A 19,940-nucleotide genomic window follows, 5' to 3' on the forward strand; every position below is an offset into this window, starting at 1 on the left:
ATCTTTTAGTTGGCGCTCAGTAATTTAGAAAAAAATATCAAATTTGTCTTCACACAAATTGGTTGACGTGTTGCAGTATGAACTTACTCAAGAAAATTACTAAATTAAAGAGTCGTAAAATAAAAGCCAATTAAAAAAACCGCCATCTGCTTACTAGAGGAGCTGCACACTGTTTAGATAGTTGATACGTCAACCTTAGTGTTTGGAATAAATCTGGTAAAGCGGTGAATTTTGATTGGAAATTTTTAGCTATTTGTGGCTTGTGGCTCCTAAAAGATGAAGTAATATTTATGTTTTACTGGGTATCCAAATGTTGGGTTATCTTTTTCTGCTTTCACATGATGTAAATCAGAAACAACAAAGATAACTAACCTCATGCGCTTATGCAGTTGAGGTTAAGGTCCAACTTTGTGTAACCAGCTATACGTCTCCATGCAGAGTAACTATAAGATCATGTGACTAATGAGAATTAGATTGTCCCTTCAGAAGTTTGATTTGTGAAGCTGATGGACACAACAGCTGCTCATGTTGGCAGAAGAAAAGATTTCTCTATTTTCAACAGGAAAACCTTTGATCTGAGCCTCGGCTCATTGAGAGGAAGTTTCCAGCTGAAGTACAACGGCACTACGCCTGCGAGCATCTAGAAAATGAGCAGACATTACCGATTGTTGTTTTTATTTCTTTCTTCAACTTTTATTTTTGCCTTCATATAATTATCTGATATTTGTCTTCCCAAAGAAGACCTTCGCTTTTTTTGTTCCAGTTGTCCTTTAGATCTGACTGCTACTGAAGTAAATGATCCCAAACCTCAGACTTTCAGAGGAAAATATTATGATAAAGTTGGCTTTCTCTGCTCTGATAATTACAGCTCTCTATGAATGTGTACTGTTTGAGGGCAGAAGATTTGATGCAAAGATCACTTCTTCTATCATGACTCATTCTTTAATAGTCTTCATGGCCCCGTGTCTCTGTCCTCCCAAAGGCCTGGGGTGTTAATTCGATAACACAAAGTCACTCTTCCATGTGCTGGATGTGCCAACATTGAACTGGGTCAGGGAATCCAATCAAACATATAATCTAACTCTTTTGCTCGAATGTGTCATTCTTGCATTTCACAGGTTGAGTATCTGAATCCATTGTCAACACGTGTCGAGTCCTAAAATGCCTCCAGGTGTTCTACAGCGGTCCAGATGGGAACATGAATCTGACGTAGTCTGGTTCCAGTCCTCTGAATCACCACTTACATTTTTTTTTTTTTCCAACCAGCAATTCAAATAGGTCTGCTATTGTTCTCACTTGACAGACAGTCCCGCGTGAGGGTATTTCTGTTATTGTAATACTATTCCTTCTGCGTTAGTAATGAAGTGACCAGAACATGTATTCGTTCATTTCTTCACAAAATGTAGGTGGGAGTTCGTGTGTGTTCAGGTGTCTACTCAGGCAATAACGGGAACAAAGTGAAGTTTATTGAGCATCATAACTGGAATATATATGATTGTCACATCATTTACACATGTTGGCCAGCCAAAAGCAAAGTGTAGGGCATATAATAGTCAAACATTACTGGTATTTTTAATAAAAACATTTCATAACCTGAATTTGATGTTTGGCACTCTGTACATCCAGTCAATGTTATTATTATAAGAAAAGATAAAAGTTCTCTAAGACAATTTAATAGAGATTTCTCCTCCCATGGAATTTACCCTCAAAGTGCAGAAGCCTTTTTACTTCAGTCGAAACTGTTATTTTCTAATGAATGCACTGCAGAAGCGTTGACGTTGACTTGTTGTGCGGTTGAATCATTCAGGAGACAAAAGACCTCTGATGAGATCATTAAGAGAAAAAGATTTAAACCAGCAGTTTCTTCCACATCGCAACTCTATTCTGAGCTCTTGGGAGCAAGCAGGAGGTTAACGGCATTTATCAGAGCGTTCTCCCAAAAAGTCCACACGTATGTACTCTTCCCCATGAAACTCAATAGGAAACCTTGTGCTCACTGTGATCCCTGTTCAGCAGCAAAAGAAACCACATTCATTGCAATTGCACAGCACTGTCTCTTATTTCTAAAGAGACAAGGTGAATTTAAGGTTACCTGGATGTTGCTGCAGGTGTTCACCCTGACACACATCTATCCTGATCACACACGTCACGTTGATTATTAAAGAAAACCTGCGTCATGTGGAGTGACTCCCTTTAATTTCTTACAACAAGCATAAATGTACACAGAAATGAAAGCGAGAAGCAGACGTGTTATCACATCCCCCAGCTCTGTATCAGTCAGAGGGACGGGCTCTTCGCAGCGCTCACTTTTAGCCTTTAACACAACAAGCATTAAGGACCAAACTACATGTGAATTCACTTCCCTCCATGTCAGAGCTTTTATGAAAGAAGGCCCTGGAAGAAACGGCGCTGAGAAATGGAACACGGAGGTGCTGAGGTTGTTAAAAATAATGTGTTGGGCTTGCGGTCTCGCTTGATAGAATTCTTTCCATTTCTTTATTAGCATTTTCATTTTACTGCGCATGGCGTAGGCATTCTTTCCATTTTAGAGAGTTTAAGATTTTACCAAAGGAGACAGATGTCTTTTATCTTGACATCAGAACATGTCCTGTCACCTCCTTTCACTTAACGTGCAGCAGGTGACCGTGTGAAACATCTTGGGCAGAATTTGAACGATGTAAGTAAGAACAGAGGAAAAGAAAATCTTACTCTAGTGTTGAGTCCAAGGACATGGCAGGATAAAGCATTGCCTTAAAGAAATAAAAACTGTTAAAATGCATATTTATCATGTTGTTATCGCGGTCATTGATATTTCAGTAACATACAGCATCAGTGGAAGCTAGTGAAGGCACCTGACCCCTGAGTTAATGGGGATACAAACAAGAGTCTTATTTTAGTTTTTGGGGTTGTAAGGACTGCGCTCATTTGGTTTTCTGGGGTTTTAAGACCACGCTCGAAGAGGAGCGAACACAGGAGAAGGCTTTAGGGGAGACCTTCTGGGCGTCGATGTAGTTGTTTTCCAGCCTCAGTGCCACCAGAGTGGAGTCTCCATTGTGGTTCTGGTCACAGATGCCCTCGTCGGGGATGCTCCTGGAAGACACCGGAGCAAGAGACAGTTTTTAACTGTGAATTCATCTGAGCGTCACAGCGTCTGTAATAATTATACATGATTATTCTATTACTGCAGATTTTGTTAATGAGCTGCTTATGAAAAAAAAATACAGTTAATTGGATGATTTTTGGTCATGCACACCGAAGTGTTAAACACTGCAGTGAGCTGCGTGTCTGATTTTAGTGTCGTTGGAGTGATTTATGTAGCTTTACATAACCTCACACCTTTTCATATATGGGTTCACTTTGAATTTGTGTCGCAGCCGGACTGCTGGAATATTGTGTTGTTTTCATTTAGGACTTGCTGAAACTATTTAAAAGGTTTTTGAAAATGAAACTGAAGATAAAATATTTCATATTATTTAATATATTTAACTCTTTTTATTGTTTTTCCTCATGCAGTACCATACAGTGTAAAAGAGCACAGTGTCTAAGTCGTGATGTTACTTGTGTGAAATCGTCGTCCTACGTGGACTCACTGGGAGTGCTGTGCACGGACCTGTGAGAGAGTAATGAGGTGATTCAGGGCGACTCCCAGGTGGAGACATGAACAACTTGTTTTGTTTCTTGTCGTCAAGACGACTCTGTCCAGCAAACCTTCGGCTTTAACATTGTCTGGCGGGCTGATGAGTGAGTCAGTCGTCTGGTCCGACTCTGGACTCTCATGGGACTTTTAATTGTTGCTGTTAAAACACTGTGCTGATTCTGGTAAAGTCCAGCTGCTGTAGTTTGTAGGTGGTACTTTCGTTGTTAAATAAGTCCAACATATCAGTGGTTCCCAACATTTGAATGTTTGAATGTATGCAGCAGAAAACACCCTCTATCCTTTGTGTTATCATAGCTGACATAAATGATTGATGATTATAATAATTATAGCTATAGATACTCTGATTGCCTGTTTTCTGGGGTGGCACTCGTTCCCTGTGACCCTGAATAGGATCTGCGGGTTGGAAGATGGATGGATGGATAAAAAGCTTGTGATTGAGTTCCTGGTTGTTCTACTTAATTCTCCTCAAGAATGAAAATTATCTGCAGCAACCTCAAATTTCTACTCTGTTTGCTTTAGTGTGACTGACTGTTGAATGTCCTGAAAGTAGAGACACCTTCTCTGAGACCTCATTAAAACTACCAGCCAACTGTTGCAGACTTCGTTCAAACACGAAACGCCGGCGACTGTTCAGCTGTAGCTGTTTCTTCCACTCATTTTTCATGCTAAATGCACAGCTTAGAGTTCAGTGGAAAAACACTGTTTAGACTGGAAGTTAGAGAAAACAAATCCGTCAATGCAGAGCGTGCGAGCGGCCTAACAAAATGTCTTGGTCAGATATGCAGCTTTTCATCCGGAACGAGAGAGCAGGACAGCAGTCAACACGTAAATATCACGTGCTGATGAAACAGCCAAGCATAGTTCAATCCCTCGAATCTCAGGAACGGCTGAATGTGATGAGTATTTGCTGTCACACCATACCAAATGCAGATTAAAGGATAAATATAATTTAATCTGGGAAAAGAGTGATTATTATCATTATTCTGATTAACTTCAAACCACGAAACTGTCTCAGGAATCCATTTAACTCTAAGAGACAGATATCTGTGGACGGTAGCAGCCTCGTACCTGATCTTGTTATTGTTGAGTCTGAGAAAGTGTAAGTTGGTCATCTCATTGATGCCAGATGGGACAGAGACCAGCTGGTTGTGATCCAGACACAGCTCCACCATGGAGTGATACGAGCCGAAGAACGACTCGGGCTCCGTTCCCTCTCCGTCCAGTTTGTTGTAGGAGAGGTAGAGGTACTCTAAGCCCGGGTCCATGTGGGCGAAGACGTAACCTGTGGAGACGGAGATGAGAGAAAAGAAAATACTGCAAGCTGCTGCTGTTTTTAAATGGTGTTTCACATTAACGTATTAATGACACAAAGGCCGAAGGAGAGTCCGCGTCCTGCTGAGTCAGTTTCTCAAAATGGCATGCAGCTACTGTTTTCTTTCTAACTGCTGACTCAACCCCCCTCCATGGAAGGCCCCCTCTCTACAAACACTACTGAGGGCCGGCTCGTAATTTAAAATGCTTTATTGCTCTTTAGCTGTTCTGCTTTGTATTGACGCAGTTATCACACTGTGGTTCTGTTTGTGTTTGTCGTAGTTGTAGGATCACGTATACCGACTATAATTTTCACACATCGGTTTGATTGATATAAAATAAAGAGGATTTAAATCATTCACACACAGTTCATTTAGAGAACTTTGAATCTTTTTATGCACCGATCTTCCAATATTTCTCTGTCAGTCACATGTTCATCCACACTTTGGACCTACCAGGTATCCTCTCTATGTTGTTTCCCACCAACACCAGATGAACTAAAGATCTGGGCAGGTAGGATGGAACCAGGTAAAGATCGTTGTGTGAAAGATCGATGGACTCCAGATTTCTGCAGAGGACAAAGATGTTTGAGCGAATGGAAATTATTGTGATGCTTCAATATAACAGTGACTCTAGAGGATGATGGGAAAGATTTTGTCGGACCTGTGGTTGATCCAGGCCAATGGCGCGATCCTGGTCTCGTCCAGCCTGTTGTGTCTCAGAGAAACCACGTTGAGATTTCTGGTCTGATTGAAAACTGTCTCTGAGATTTCCTCAATCAGGTTGTTCTCCAAGTGCAGCTCCTAAAAACAAAAGAGAAACCAAATGTTTGTCTTCATCCAGGTCGGAAAGCAGAAATGTTTTGATCAGGCACAAACTCATAGACAACTACGGAGATTACATTTCGGAGTTACGGTTGGACTGTGTAACGAAAACAGTGTAAAAGCAACAGTAGTGGTGCTATGAGGTTTCTGTTGAACACTTGTGTTTACTGAGTGGGTTTTCTTCAGAGATGTTGGCAGATAAGTTTGTGTTTTTTGGGACTTTTTCAGCTTATAAATGCCTAATCCACCGAAAAACTAAATTCACCTCCATTTTAACACAGAGTGTAGCTTGTCTCTCCAGTCTGTGTTAAAATGGGAAACCCGATCAGCAGCAGACACATTCTGCCTATAAATCCTGAGAACCCGGACCTAAGGTAGACCGCAGTCTGAAACTAATGACAAGAACAGGTACGGGGGTTTAGTTTCGCAGTGAGCTCGTAGAAACTCCCTGAAGTCATAATGTGAAGCAGGATTTTAAGATAGATTTACGGCGGCAGCGTGTTGCTGGTGTTCTGCAGCGTTTGTGGTCACGTAGAGGCCATAATTACAGCCTGGGTGCTCTGGTTTCCCACAGGTAGAGTCAGAGTTCATGCACTGAAGCCAAAAGGAAAACCGTGAAGCATCAGCAAACGCTAAATTCATGATGCTGCCAGCTTTTCAGAAGGTATTTCATCAACCGACTGGGAACCCGACAAGACTTGAATTACATCACTAAGTTACTGGGATGTCATTTGCTGTAGTTTATTGTTAGCTGACAAAGTGAAATAGAGTGTATGAATATTTTGATGGTTTTTAGGAGGTTGATAATGAGTCCTTTAAACCTTCTGGTCCACTGAGGGTGGAGCCGTGATAACTTTTAGGTGGCACCATCACACCAAACCACCAACATGTGGTTACCCACAGCTCATTAGCATCCGGAGAAACCATTGTTTCTACTTGGACTCTTATGGTCAGCCTTTGTGAGGAATCCTGGTGTGAGGATTGAGTAGACATAAACAGATATTACTTCTTACCAGCAGTGAAGAGGGAAGGCCCTGCGGTACGGTGCGGAAGTGGTTTCTGCCCAGTCTGAGGTAGGAGAGCTGGATGAGGGGGGCGAAGGCCAGAGGACTGACATTCCCCTCACTCAGCAGATTCCCCTCCAGCTCCAGGATCACCAGGCTGCTCAGATCTTAGAGATAAACGTAGACGTATGTTCATGCTCCTTTAGCTCGACTGGATCAGTACAACAGGAATGTATATAATCAGAAAGGAATACACATCACTTCACTCCAACGCCAAGCGTTTGTGGCGCTGAACGTGTTTACAAAACCTCAACACTGGAAAAATTCATTTTGACCGATCAGCATGACTTTAGTTAGGCCTGCAGATTACACGAAGAATCTAAACCTGGATGGGATTCAAATAATTTTCCTGTCACTGACATTTAAGGTCATTACTTTCCTGGACAAAGAGTGAACAGCCGTTTGACGGTTTGGTCCATAAACAATCTAAGTGGTTGAAGTGAGTCATATTCAGACAAATGGGTTGTTGAGTGACATTAAAGCGTACGTGAGTCAGGAGGTGCATCATGGGATGCCGTGTCAGTACCTTGGAAGCTGTTTTCGTGGATCCCTCTCAGGCTGTTTTCACTGATCTTTAGCTCCTGCAGGGTCGGCGGGAGGTCAGAGGGCACGGCGTCCAGAAGGTTCCCGTCCAAGTAGAGCCGTCGCAGCATCTGCAGACCCTAAACAGACACAGACTGTGGGTGCTGAGGATTCTGGGAGATTTCACAGTTCACTTGAGAAATACACGTCACATGAAAGACTTTGGACGTTTGTAAAACCAAACCCGATTTGGGTAAATGTTGTTGTTTGCCTCGGTATCTATTTTCTATTTCTTGTTGACTTCATTGCTTAATACGTTCAGCATGTCTTATTGGAGGTCACTTTCATTTAAATTATCGTCGTCATTTCTTGAAACCTCTTGAGAAACTCTTGTTAATAACAAACAGATGGTTTGCAGAAAAGTTTGGCTTTTACTTTGGAGGGTTGCCTCGGGTTAGCGTGTCAGTTTGTCTTACTTTGAAGGCTTTAGCGTCAATGCTGGCGGAGGTGAGTTTGTTTTTCTTCAGGTTGATCCACTCCAGGTTGGGGATGCCGTTGAAGGCCTCGGCTGGGATGCTGCTGATGTTGTTGCCTGCAAGTCAGAACAATTTCAATTAGTTAACGAACTGAGCGTGGTTTCCATGGTTACAGTGGCTTTCTATGAGCCTCGTAAACCTTTTTCAAATGGGTGACCATGTTCCTTAATTAGCTTGAACTTTATTGATGTGTGCCATTTGTTCCCAAATACTAAAGCAATGCTAGTCCAATAAATCTCACACGGACAAAGAATTCCAGTATCAGCTTCTGATTTTTATCTGCTGATAACTGTCGCTAATATTTTGATATTAATGCTGCGGAGTCAGAGCTTCCTAATTTCCTCTCCTCTGATCCAAAGATGTCAGTCTTTAATCAGAATTGTGTTTTTGTTGTCCAGTGGATCAGTTGTTGTGGCGATGACTTACCCTCCAGATTCAGAGATTTGAGCTCAGGGATGGACAGAGGAGGGAAGTGGATGAGTTTGGCGTTCTCACATGTCAAAATGACATCAGAGATGTCGCAGCCTGGAGGGAGGCCCATGTTCTCTTCCAACACCACCACCTTCCTCTCCTCCTCCTCCTCCTCCTCTTCCTCCTCGTACTCCTCCGGCTCCACTTCCTTCAGCTCGTCCTCTCTCGGGGCAGGAGGTCTTGGGATCGGAGCAGGGAGGAGATCTGGTTCCTCTGGTTCCTCGGGTTCTTTTGGGAGCATCTGAAACACATCTCCTCTCAGCCACACCTCCACCTCCTCTTCTTCCTCTGCCTCCTTCTGCCGTTCCTCTTCCTCCTCCGCAAGGGCCAGTAGTTCTTCCCTCAGTTTCTCTTCCTGCTTCCTCCTTTCCTCCTCTAGCTTCCTTTCCCTCTCCCTTGCCTCTCTTTCTGCTTCTTCCCTCTGCTTCCTGTCCTCCTCTTCCTGTCTTCTTGTCTCCTCTTCTTGCCTCCTTGTCTCCTCCATCTGCTTCCTCCACTCCTCCTCTTCCTCCTCCACCTGCAGCCTCAGAGCGTCCTCCTCTTTCCTCCTCCTCTCCTCCACCATCTTCCTCTGTTTCTCCGCTTGCTCCTTCCTCAGCTTCCGCCTCTTTTTCCTCGCCTCATCCTTCTTCCTTAGGCGCTCCTCCTCCTCGCGGTGGTCCTCCGTCTCTCGCCAGAGGATCTGCTGGATCTCCTCGTGGGTCAGCGGGGTCACGGGGTCGCTGGGGTCACTTGGAACTGGGGAGGCACCAGAAAAGTCAGGGTCTAGGGTTGGTTTCGGGTTGTGCGTGGCAGCCAATCAGGTGGCAGGAGTCGGTGGGAGGCAGGAGTCGGTCGAGGGGAAAGAAAAAGGTGAAGTACAGAGAGGCAGAGGGAAGAAAGGGAATAGAAATAGGAGAGTGGAGACAGACAGCAGAGGGCAAAAGAAGAAAAAGGAGGAAAAAGAAAACTAAAAGAGAATGAGACAGGATGGAGATGAGAAGGTGATGAAGAGATTGATAGTTGGACAGACAAACACGGCTGTGTGTTAGTGTACGAGACCAGCTACAGAGCAGACTGCTGCTGTAGACCTGCACCCCCACAGTCAGGTACTTTTTCATGACCAAGTGACGTTTGTTAAATTGAATGTAAACTATGTCACAGCAGCAGCATAGTTTATAAACAGTGACTACACACAGATAAGGACGCACATATTACAGTCATAAACACCTCTACACATGCACACAGTGACGGAGCAGCGAGCGACTTTCTGCCAGTTTCAATGTTTGTTTGTTTTTTTTTTTGTGTTTTTTTTTTACTGACAGGTTTTTCACTTACAGTCGAAGATGTAAGCTCATCAGGCAGGTATAAATCTAAATGCCACACTGGAGTGTTGATCTGTACATGGATTGTTGCATTAGTAATAAAGTGTAAAGATAGTTTAGACTTATGTGTTTTTTCTGTCTGTCAGACAGGAAGATGAGTTCGACCTGTGTGCACTGCGGTCCTATATACCGCCTGCTTCCATGTCTGGACTGTATACACGCTGATTATTAGATGGCGCTTACACATCTGGATCAATTCTGGCACACACTCAGGCAATATTATGACAGCTGGAATCTATAAAGATGGGCCAGACTCTGGCTGTGGAACCGAGGTCTACACGGGGGCATTCTGAAACTCGTCTTTACGTCTTTGTGCTTCTCTCCAGTTATATATCAAGAGTCCACTTTGAGTAGGTTGAACTGACTGTAAAGTGAAACAGACCCTGGACATGTTGGAAACAACATGTGGTACCTCCCAACATACTAAAACACAAAACATTCACAACATGTGTGTTGACTGACCCAAAATGTGCTAACCACATTTTTTTAAAGCCATGATGAAAACAGAAAACATCATCCTGAGGTCTCAGAGATGGAATCACAAAAAGAACTGATCATCTCTTCTGGTGATAAACAGAAGTTTAACCAAACTCACCAATTTTTGTGCTTTAAATATATAAGTGATTATATATTTATTTATATATTATATATTTATAAGCGATGACTTTTGCTCTAAGTGTGGAATGAATGAAACATGGAAACACTGATTCTGATTTTCCATCTCTGTTGGATGTCGCACCATGGCGCTGCCACATGTTGTGTTTCTACCTGGCTCCATGCAGACCGGGCAGCACTCCCCGACGGGGGTGAAGGGGAAGTGGCACCGCATCGTGGGACAGGTGATCTCGTCACAAACCACCCGCCCTCCGGTGCACAGACAAGTCACACAGGGCTTTGGGGACCAGACGGCCTGGTCGAACATGGTCAGGCCCTGGTACTCACACTGGCCCTGCTTACCTGAAACAACACAGACATAAGACTTGTTCAGCAGCTCAGTCAGCTGGTCTCGTTTGGCATCCAGTTTGAAGACAATAGATGGTGAAGCTGAAGCCCAGCCAGATGAGTTAAATAAACAGCAGCACATTACTCTGACTGCTGTAGAAGGCTGCACGTTCAGCTGACTAACGAGGATCTTTCCCTAATTACTAGACATAATTACCACAATTACCCACAAACTGTTGGCAACCAACAAAACTAAGTGAATAATTTCTGACAGCCTTTTTTTTTTTGCAAGAGAAGCAACAGAACTCCCTGATTAGCTGTCTGTGTTCAGCTGCAGTGATGGCCCTTGGCTGCCTCTTTTTCAGGGCTCATATAAACAGCCAATGAAAGCTGTGAATCAGGGTTGGCCTTTATGGACCAGCCGAAACGATGAATGTCAGGTTTGTGCTGTCTGACAGGACCAGGGGCAAACAAATGACTGAAGACGTCGTCCCTGTTTCTGTCGCCACCTACGAGGATTTGTTGTGCTGAGTGTGTTACTCCAGCTGCGGATGAGCACAACATCTTCACTGACTTACTGAGCAAACTGGAGCGTTTAGAATAACACATCAGCTGTTAACCGCCCGCCCGCCTCATCAGCAGCAGGCTCTGCTGCGGTAATTGTTGTGTACGTCTAGTCAAATCTAAAGCTTGTACTTTACTGTCCAAAGCAGTCAAGGTGGTGTTTTGTTGGGTTTCCTCTCCTCCCTCTGCATTAACTTCACCTTTCAACACCAGACCTGGGACACGACGAGGCTGCGAGCAGCAGTGAGTCAGATACAAAGACCGTAAACCACTATGATACAGAAGGAAGCTGGCTCTTCGGTGTCTGTTTTACGCCTGTCATCTATCCTTTCTAATGGTACGCTCTCCATCAGGTCTATAGGAACACAGGTACTTAAAGGGCTCAGGTTGTTTCTCCTAAATACTGTCCCTCTATTGTCATCTCCACTGGAGCACACACTTTAGAGCTTTTCTTTTCTCTTTAAAATATCGTCTTGCTTTTCATTGTCTGGTAAATTGCTGGGTTTTGTTGAAATAATAGTCCCTTTGTGGCTCCGTCATCTGAAGATATTCAACGTATATTTTCATGTTTTTAACAGCTGTGGAACTGTTTCACTTACAAATAGGTTTGAGCAAAAATTTACAATTTATCAAGTCAAAACACCAGTTAGACTTTTCAGCCTCTGGGATGAACGAATTTCTCTCATTTATAAATTAAACTTTAAAACTAAATATCTGGACAAAGCAAGTTCAGTCTGGAATCTGTTAAAATTCGACTCTCGGATGCATTTATTGATTTATTCATTCTTATTTTAAATTTGAAGAAAAACTGTTTTCAGATTTGAAAAGTGATATTTCATGTAGTTGGGATGACTAATGCCTCGACAGACAGAAGAGTTACTGTCAGTTCTTTAAGTTCTGTCATTTTTATAAGTCTGCTCATAACCTCCTTCAGAAATGGAAATGGGGACTGATCAACATTTTCCTCTCTGAGTGTTTTGGGAATTCTCATAAGATTTTGTGCACCACTTGGATTCAAATGGACCTTTTAACGAGACAAAAAGAAAGATTTTGTCGGGACTTGGTAGAAGTCCTTAACTTCCTGTGATGACACTTCAGTGAACCGTCCCAGACTCAGTTACCATCGTTTTGTTTTTTCTCGTCTACTTTTGCTACTGTTGTTATGAAGGACGGAGCCTGAACTGGGTCCGGCTCTTGTAGCATGCCTCATGGTGATTTGTTTCCATGGAGACCGGAGAGGCATTTTTCACTTCACGCAAACCACAGAGCAGATAAAATATTTATTCCTTCTTTGGTGACAGCATCTCGGTCCGACATCTGAAATTGTTCTGTGTCTATAAACTGGACTGCTCCGAACACAAAGCAGATTTGTCTCATATTTCAAACGGCAGAGAAAACAGAAACAAATAGTGGAGGAAAAAAAATGTCCTCTACGTTTCCCATCATCAAACTGCCACCACTAATTATGATGTTTGCTTCGATGTTTAAACTGAACGGTCTCCACGTGGCTTTGAGGTTCCTGTTCGAGTCCCTGTCCTGGTCTCTGTGTGAGGTTTTTCAAGACTCGTTTTCTGACGAGCTCTTTTCCCACAGATGGTTTTTCCTTCTGTTCGTGCTGGAATGTGATGATTTGTCATTAAATTACTGAACTGTAATAACAAGCACTTTTATTATGAGAACAGGACGAAACTGTTTGCTGAAATTAACTGCTTGCTGGCGGCGCGCCATCTGATTAAAATGCTCAGGTTTTATTTTACTCTGCTTTGATTTCACTTTAATGTTCCTTTTGAAAGTTCTGAAGAAAAACATTCACCTTTCATTTACTTATTGGTCTTTGTTTTTTTGCATTATTCATACGTACACCGAGTGAAGCATCATTTATTCATTATTATCAGCTACGTTTGTTGGTTTCAGTGTACGGTCTTAAAATTGACGCTTGGTTGGATACACAACAACAGAAACTGTATTAGATGCGTCCTAATTTAACAGATTATTCTTCAGTAATTTTGATTTAGGGAGAATAGCAGATAAATAAGATCTAATTCATAATTGATGAATGAGCATAATTCCCCAACCTGGACTAAACGTTTGACAACTGACTGTGTCAAGGATTTGTCACTGGTGTCACTGAGCTGGATTAAAGAGGGTTTCTGGTTTTACTGACCTGGGATAACGTTGTAGCTGGAGTGCTGCTCTTGAGGCGTCTTGTAGGAGTCCAGGTACACAGAGTTTTGGTTTTTGTGGTGCTCAGCCGGGACATTGGAACCAGGAACCAGTCTGATCTTCAGCGGTCTGGTGCGCCCTGCTCTGGCCCGGCCCAGACCTGCATCACATGGTCACATATTCATCTGTATCTGTTCCACGTCCACGTGGTTTTAGGGACAGGAGAGCTGGTCTGTGTCAGCTCTCTCGGTTTTACCGAAGTCATAAGAGGGGTCAGGGGGTCAGAGTCACCCCGCTGTGAGAATAAAACCGTGAAGTTAATTAACATCACTAGATTAACGTTAGAGGAGGATTCAGGCCTGGCGACCCGACGATGAGTTTGGGATTGAAGCACCACATGTAAACCAGGCACCTCTGAAAAGATTCTCCACTTTAGAGCGAATAAAGCTTCGGTTTTCTAAGGTGACCTAAGAAGAGTCGACAGTGGCGAACAAAAGGCACAGAACAGTTTTATTTTCTTACCCTGTCCGTCCCTTTTCCTCATCCTCTGACGGGCTTCACCATCCTGGTTGTGTGGTCTGTTCCTGGCCTGGGTGTTGGGGACGGTCAGGACCACCAGCAGCCACAGACTGCCCACCAGCAGCCACCACCTCATCCCTGCAGAGCAGCACAGACCAGATTCAGGTCTAGAGTTTCCCTGCGGCTCAGTCTCAAACCGTCACCCTTTAAACTGTTGATACCAGCGCTCTGCTGTTTCCAATAAAATATAAAACATTTTATGTCATTCGACATTTGAAGATTTGCAATTGTTATATGTAACCTAAACACACAACAGCAGGTTCGATTCCCAAACCTGGACCTCCCTGGTTCCTCTGTAAAGGTCCAGCTGGTTAATATGACGCATCAGAGCTCAAATGGGATTCAAAATGAGTGGAAACAAAAAATTCAGGATGGCTGTAGAATCCAGAGTCCGGCCGCAGAGCTTTGTTTCATCTCTCTGCGCTCAATTTAGATTTACTGTAGCAACCAACACATAAGGACAGAAGGAATACAGAAGGTGTTACCTGCAGCAGCTTCTCCAACAAAAAGAGCTTTCAGAGCTGCTGCCTGTCCTCATATAGCCTTCTGCCGGGGTCTTAATGGCCAGTTCCCTCTGTGTGAGTGTGTGTAATGACTGGTCTGTGCACAGCAGTCCTGTCATTATTAAAGGACAGATCTGACACACACCTGATAGTTTGTCTTCTGTCTGATTCGCCCTCTGAATGGAGAAGATTCAGCCAGTTTTCTGTATCAGACTCAATAACAGTAATAAATGTGCAGTAGCTGTGCCCCAGTGCATGATGGGAGTTGTTGGGAGCATTGAATCAGGTTTTTGTTTGTTTGTTTGTTTGTTTGTTTGTTTGTTTTTTTTGGGAGCGGCCCCGTTACAGACATTTAGTTTTTCCTGGTCTGAAAGTCTGAGCTGCCGGTTGTCAGTCTGTCGTAGATCTGAATCCAGATCGTGAGTTTTTACAGCCAGCTGCAGCTTTTTAACAGTGAAACTTCCTTCATCTAACGGAGGCTGATATGGTGGAGACCAAATCAGAGCTAAAAGGAGAGTGAGCTTTGGATGGTTGATGGTTCATCTCACTCAGCTTCTTCTATTTTTCTCTTCAATTTTCTGGTTAATTATAATTAATATTACAAAACTTTAGAATGACCGAACCTCAGTTTTCCATTTTCACTCAGTCCTAATCCTGGAGGCCCGTGTCCAGATGCCCGTAATGACCGGGCTCACACTGAGTGAAAATAACAACCTGTAGATTCCTAACTGAACTCTTACTGCGGTGACTGAACTGGAACAGCTCAAAGCACAACAGGGTGCCAACAGAGGACTGTTGTTCTTTACTTCCACCTCCTGGACTGGAGTTACATTTGGGATCGATGTTTGGATCAGTGCTGCCAAAAAGGTGTTGGGTTCAATGAGTGAAGTGGAGACTTCAAAAAATCTTCATCAACTTCAACCTGAGGAAACATGAATCAAGTGGATGTTTGCTGTGATCATCCTCAGCACCGACACAACCTTCCTGCTGGGAGTCCCACACTGACTCCCTGATGTTGACCACCTGCTGCAGGACGCTAACAGGACTCCGGTCTCTGAAGTCGGTTCATTGTCCGATCCGATGCCTCTCTGATGAGACTGACATCTGAAGTGTTCAACGTTTTTGGACACGACTCTGAGTGGCCAACGTGGTCAGAGAGAACCTACTTTTAAGGCCTTAGACCAACCACAGCAGCAGAGATAACTCAGTCATTCCCCCATTCAGCTTTACACACTTCAAAACATATTTTCGAATCCTCGTGAGTCTGTTTGTGGTTATTTTCAGTGACCTGTGTTTTATTCAGGTATGATAAAGTCCACTCAGTCTGTGGTTTTAAAGGGCTGAAGAAGAATAACTACAGCTGCTGATTGTCCACAGCAGAGCGCACAGATTACACGTCACAGTAACTGGATCTTCCACCCACACTTTGTTTTTATCAGTCACTTTTTTTTTTCCTTGAGTCTGCAGCTCGACGGACTGGAGGTCCGACCTCAGTCAGATCTGAGACCCTCCCTCGTCGGCTCAGCTCCAACCAATCAGAAATCAGATTTCAGGGCTGATCAGGAGACAAAAAGAGAGAGAGAGAGATCCATGAGTGCTGGGACGGGAAAGAAAACAGGAGGGAGGGAAGAGAAATGGAAAATATTCAGCAGTTTCTGGATGAGCAGGCTCAGACGGAGAGCCGTCCAGCAGGAGCAGCAGAGGATAAAAATAACCTGGAGTTTAGTTTTCTGGAGTCCAGACGAGGCTCTGCTGCTCTTTTACTTTAGTTACTGAACTTTTTATTTTTATTACCAGTTTGAGCAGATTTTTTGGCTCATTGTAGAAACTCTGACTTTGTTGGGAACAGATTACATTTTTCAGTAACAGAAGCTTCAAACTTTCACTTTTAACCAATAAATTACTTTTTTCTTGTGAAATTGTGACTTAAAAGGGAAAAGCTGCAAATCCTCACCATGGAAACTTGACAGTTTGTCTTTAATTACATAAATTACTAATTGTTTGTATTTTTAATTTGTTCTTACTGATTTAATAATCTGAATTGTCTGAATTGTTCTGCTGAAGAATATTTCTGATAAACATCTTCAGCTTTTACAGGCGCAGTACATTTTTGTCAGAGTACATGACTGAACAGCGTTTCTTCAGGCTGAAGAACATTCATGTCAGCTTTTGGCTCTTTTCTTCAGACGTCCCTTAAACTCGTTCCACAGGAGAAACGATTTATTCGCTATAAACTCTGTTGTTCATCAAAGCTGAGCTTCAAGGTTGTGGAAGCTGCTGGTGGTTACAGAAGACCACGTCCACTTTATCCTCAGATATTCTGGCAGCTGTAAAAAAACCATGTGTCGTCTGTTCAGTCCCTCAGAAATCTGCGAACAGGTTACTGAGCTTTTATGTCCTTTGTAGTCATTCAGGTTGTTGTGAGCTGCTTTCATCACTGTGGTGAATCCTCTGCTCCACCTTTCAGTTTCCCTCCTTTGACTCCAGCTTCCTCTGAAGTGTTCGTTGTCACGAGGTGTTGTGTTGTGGTTGCTCTTGTTGTAGTGATTCCTGCTGTAAAGTGACACCACGTCAGCAGTGATCTGGTGTTTGTTGGAGGTTGTGTTCATGTGGTCTGATTGGATCCCGTCATAAATAAACTCAGCTCTGATCAGGCTATTAAATAAATGCTCAGCCAATCACAGCCCACAGCCTCCATCATCACTTCCTGCCCGTTAGAGCGCCGACCTCCTCCCCATGTCTGAGGGAAAGAAGGAGTCAGCTCCTCAACCGAAAACCAAACAGAACAAACAAACCACCAGGTTTTAGTTCTCAGGTCTTCACACAAACTATTGTAAAAGAAATCAGCTCCTTTTCTAAATCAGACCATCGACGGCTCAGATAAAAACTACATTATTAAAAATAAGAAAAAGCTGGTTTGACTTAGTTCCAGGTTCTCCAGTCAGCTCACAGTTGATGAAACATCCTCGGGGAGCTGAGGGGCCGAATCAAGACCAGGAAGTGCACAGACGTTTGCATTTATCCTCAAACCTTAAAGTTAGAGTGTCTTTTTGTTTAGTTTTTTAAATCCAGTCAGATTCAGGTCTGAGCTGGAGCTTAAGCCGACGAGTCCTGAAATTAATGACTCAGAGACTTTCTTTCTCTCTTTTGGACATGTGGAGGAGAAGATCATCTCCAACAACTGAAACAGCTGTTTACAAATCACAAAAGACAGAGACAGAGAGACAGAGTGACGTGGGGAGGAGCCGAGGACAGACAAACAGACATTAGCTCTACGTTACCAGCAGTTTGAAGGCGGCTGCAGGACTCGAGGCCAAATTCTTCCACCCTCTTTTCTCCTCCTCTGGTTCTGCAGGAGCTTCAGGAGAGGTGTGTGTGTGTGTGTGTGTGTGTGTGTGCGTGCATGCGCTAGAGAGAGAGAGAGAGAGAGAGAGAGGAAAAGATTGTCTCTGCCTGTCTCTGAGCGAGGAGTGGTTGTGTGGAGCAGAGGAGGCTAATAGAGCTGAGAAGGAAAGCCAAGATTTGTTCTGCAGCTGAGACAAAACAAGAGAGAGAGTATTAGAACACACAGAGTGAGAGAGAGAGAGAGAGAGAGAGAGAAAGACAGGTTTGACATGTGTCTTCCTGTCTGTGGAGGACGCTGCCAACAAGCTGCAGGACATCGAAGACAGACAACAGCAGAGCAACAGAAGTGACAAAAAAATAAACAAAAGGTGACTTCAGTTCTGAAGGAGCTGAAGAGTTCAGAGGTCAGAGGTCACGCATGACCAAACAAAATAATTACAGAGCGAAATCCACACAGTGCTGTTGTTTAGAGACAAAGACTGAAAACCTCGCAGTTCAATATCAGTGAGATTTATTGTGTTATTTTATACTATCTGTGCACACAAACATCGTTTCACAATTACTTATAAAGGCAGACATTGAATAACGTTAATAAATGATGAGGAGAGTTTATACGTGAACTTTCTTCTGTCGAAGCGGAACGATAGAAAAGTAAATAATTACAAAGTTAAAAACGAATGCCTCTTACAACATGATCATTCCTGTCTGAGAACAAAGAACGGACAGTTTGATATCGAAGCAGAGAAAGTTGTCACACATGAAGCGTGACAAACGTTGGATCAACAAGTTTGGACAGAGGAGGAGTGTGTTTCTGATTAAACTGTCATCTTCTGTCTCACAATGCAGACTCACCTGTAGGCCACGCCCCCAACAAGCCTGGGGCGTGTGAGAGAGAGAGAGAGAGAGCGTGTGTGTGTGTGAGAGAGGGAGAGTGTGTTTGTGTGTGTGTGTGTGTGTGAGAGAGAGAGTGTTTGTGTGTTTGTGTGTGTGTGAGAGAGAGAGGGAGAGTGTGTGTGTGTGTGAGAGGGAGAAAGAGAGAGTGTGTGTTTGTGTGTGCGAGAGGGAGAGAGAGAGAGTGTGTGTTTGTGTGTGTGAGAGGGAGAGAGAGGAAGTGTGTGTTTGTGTGTGAGAGAGAGGGAGTGTGTGTTTGTGTGTGAGAGAGAGGGAGAGTGTGTGTGTGTTTGTGCGGTAAAATTGTGACACTCTGGAGTCTTGTGTGAATGGCTTCCTTCAGTTAGTTTTGACTTTTTGCAGTGAAGCTGATGAAACAGCAGCAGGAGCTCCTTCCTTCTTTCAGAGAGGCTGCGTCGCCTCCTGCAGGCTGACCATCACAACTACAACACAACTACCGTGACTTTTCTCTGTGAAACGTTCAAACTCTCTTTGTCTCTGCAGGAGAAATATCCAGCCATCGTTTCTCTTCCTGGAGGCTGCAGGTCAGAGGTCATGACCCTAGGTCACCCTGAGCTTCCCAGGTAAACTCCCAGCTGTTCTGGACTGGAGCCAGTGAACCGTATTCACAGGAAACACACCTGAGACAGATTTTCGATAACGTGCTGTGGAAGTTAAACTGACTGGACTGTGTGTGTCTGTGTGTGTGTAGCTGCGTCCTGTTTGTTTACTGGTCAGTTGACGTTTCCACAGACGGGAAAGTGACTCCGAACATCAACCTGCTGCCAAAGATCCCAGAACAAGGTGAGAGCTTCACTGTTGGCTTTCATTTACAAACTGATTCAGTTTTATTAGATCACTGAATATGAACTTCATCACTTTATGTTGAGTCTCTTCATAAAAATTAATTTCTTGGAGTAAATGTGACATTTTTTAATCAGTGAAAAAGAATTTCCTTTTACTGTTTAATCGCCACTGCAACTTTACAGAGTCAGAACGAAAGTGAACGTTTCTAAAGCTGAAAGAGAGAAATTCTGCATGTTAGTTTTATTTCCCCAACAGTCAGATTTCTCATTTACTGTATTTTAAGTTGCTGTAAATTGTTTCTTTAAATTTGACAGCTGTTTGACCCCACAGACTAAAATCAGACCCTCATATGTTAAAAAACAAGAGGAAACGTTTGAAAGTTTTCTATAATCGTTC

General features: G+C 43.4%; 2 protein-coding genes across 3 annotated transcripts in view; one reads left to right on the forward strand and one right to left on the reverse strand.

Moving 5' to 3' along the window:
* Positions 1-19,940, forward strand: part of cenpp (centromere protein P) — a 70,117-nt gene that overhangs the window by 49,762 nt on the left and 415 nt on the right. For both annotated transcript variants that reach the window (XM_029502648.1, XM_029502649.1), the window contains exons 7-8: positions 19,242-19,321; positions 19,450-19,541. In XM_029502648.1, the coding sequence (XP_029358508.1) occupies positions 19,242-19,321; positions 19,450-19,541 (172 nt within the window). The remainder of the gene's footprint in view (positions 1-19,241; positions 19,322-19,449; positions 19,542-19,940) is intronic.
* Positions 1,445-18,036, reverse strand: ecm2 (extracellular matrix protein 2, female organ and adipocyte specific). The gene is made up of 12 exons (XM_029502643.1): positions 17,783-18,036; positions 13,942-14,076; positions 13,421-13,579; positions 10,519-10,707; positions 8,342-9,151; positions 7,856-7,971; positions 7,384-7,519; positions 6,807-6,964; positions 5,633-5,772; positions 5,425-5,537; positions 4,727-4,940; positions 1,445-3,090 (listed from the first exon to the last, which is right to left on the reverse strand). Exons 2-12 carry the CDS (start codon positions 14,072-14,074, stop codon positions 2,922-2,924), a joined length of 2,337 nt encoding a protein of 778 aa, XP_029358503.1. The 5' UTR covers positions 14,075-14,076; positions 17,783-18,036; the 3' UTR covers positions 1,445-2,921.

This window comes from Echeneis naucrates, chromosome 5 (assembly GCF_900963305.1).
Source record: "Echeneis naucrates chromosome 5, fEcheNa1.1, whole genome shotgun sequence".
In the NCBI taxonomy this organism is placed as follows: Eukaryota; Metazoa; Chordata; class Actinopteri; order Carangiformes; family Echeneidae; genus Echeneis; species Echeneis naucrates.

What these genes read in the sequence shown, in the direction of transcription:
- ecm2 (XM_029502643.1), bottom strand. Translation starts at nt 14,074, where the DNA reads ATGAGGTGGTGGCTGCTGGTGGGCAGTCTGTGGCTGCTGGTGGTCCTG. An exon ending in TTGACGCTAAAGCCTTCAAA is followed by an intron (nt 7,520 to 7,855) that starts GTAAGACAAACT and finishes GTGTCTGTTTAG; the next exon opens with GGTCTGCAGATGCTGCGACG. An exon ending in CAACATAGAGAGGATACCTG is followed by an intron (nt 4,941 to 5,424) that starts GTAGGTCCAAAG and finishes CCGTCTCCACAG; the next exon opens with GTTACGTCTTCGCCCACATG.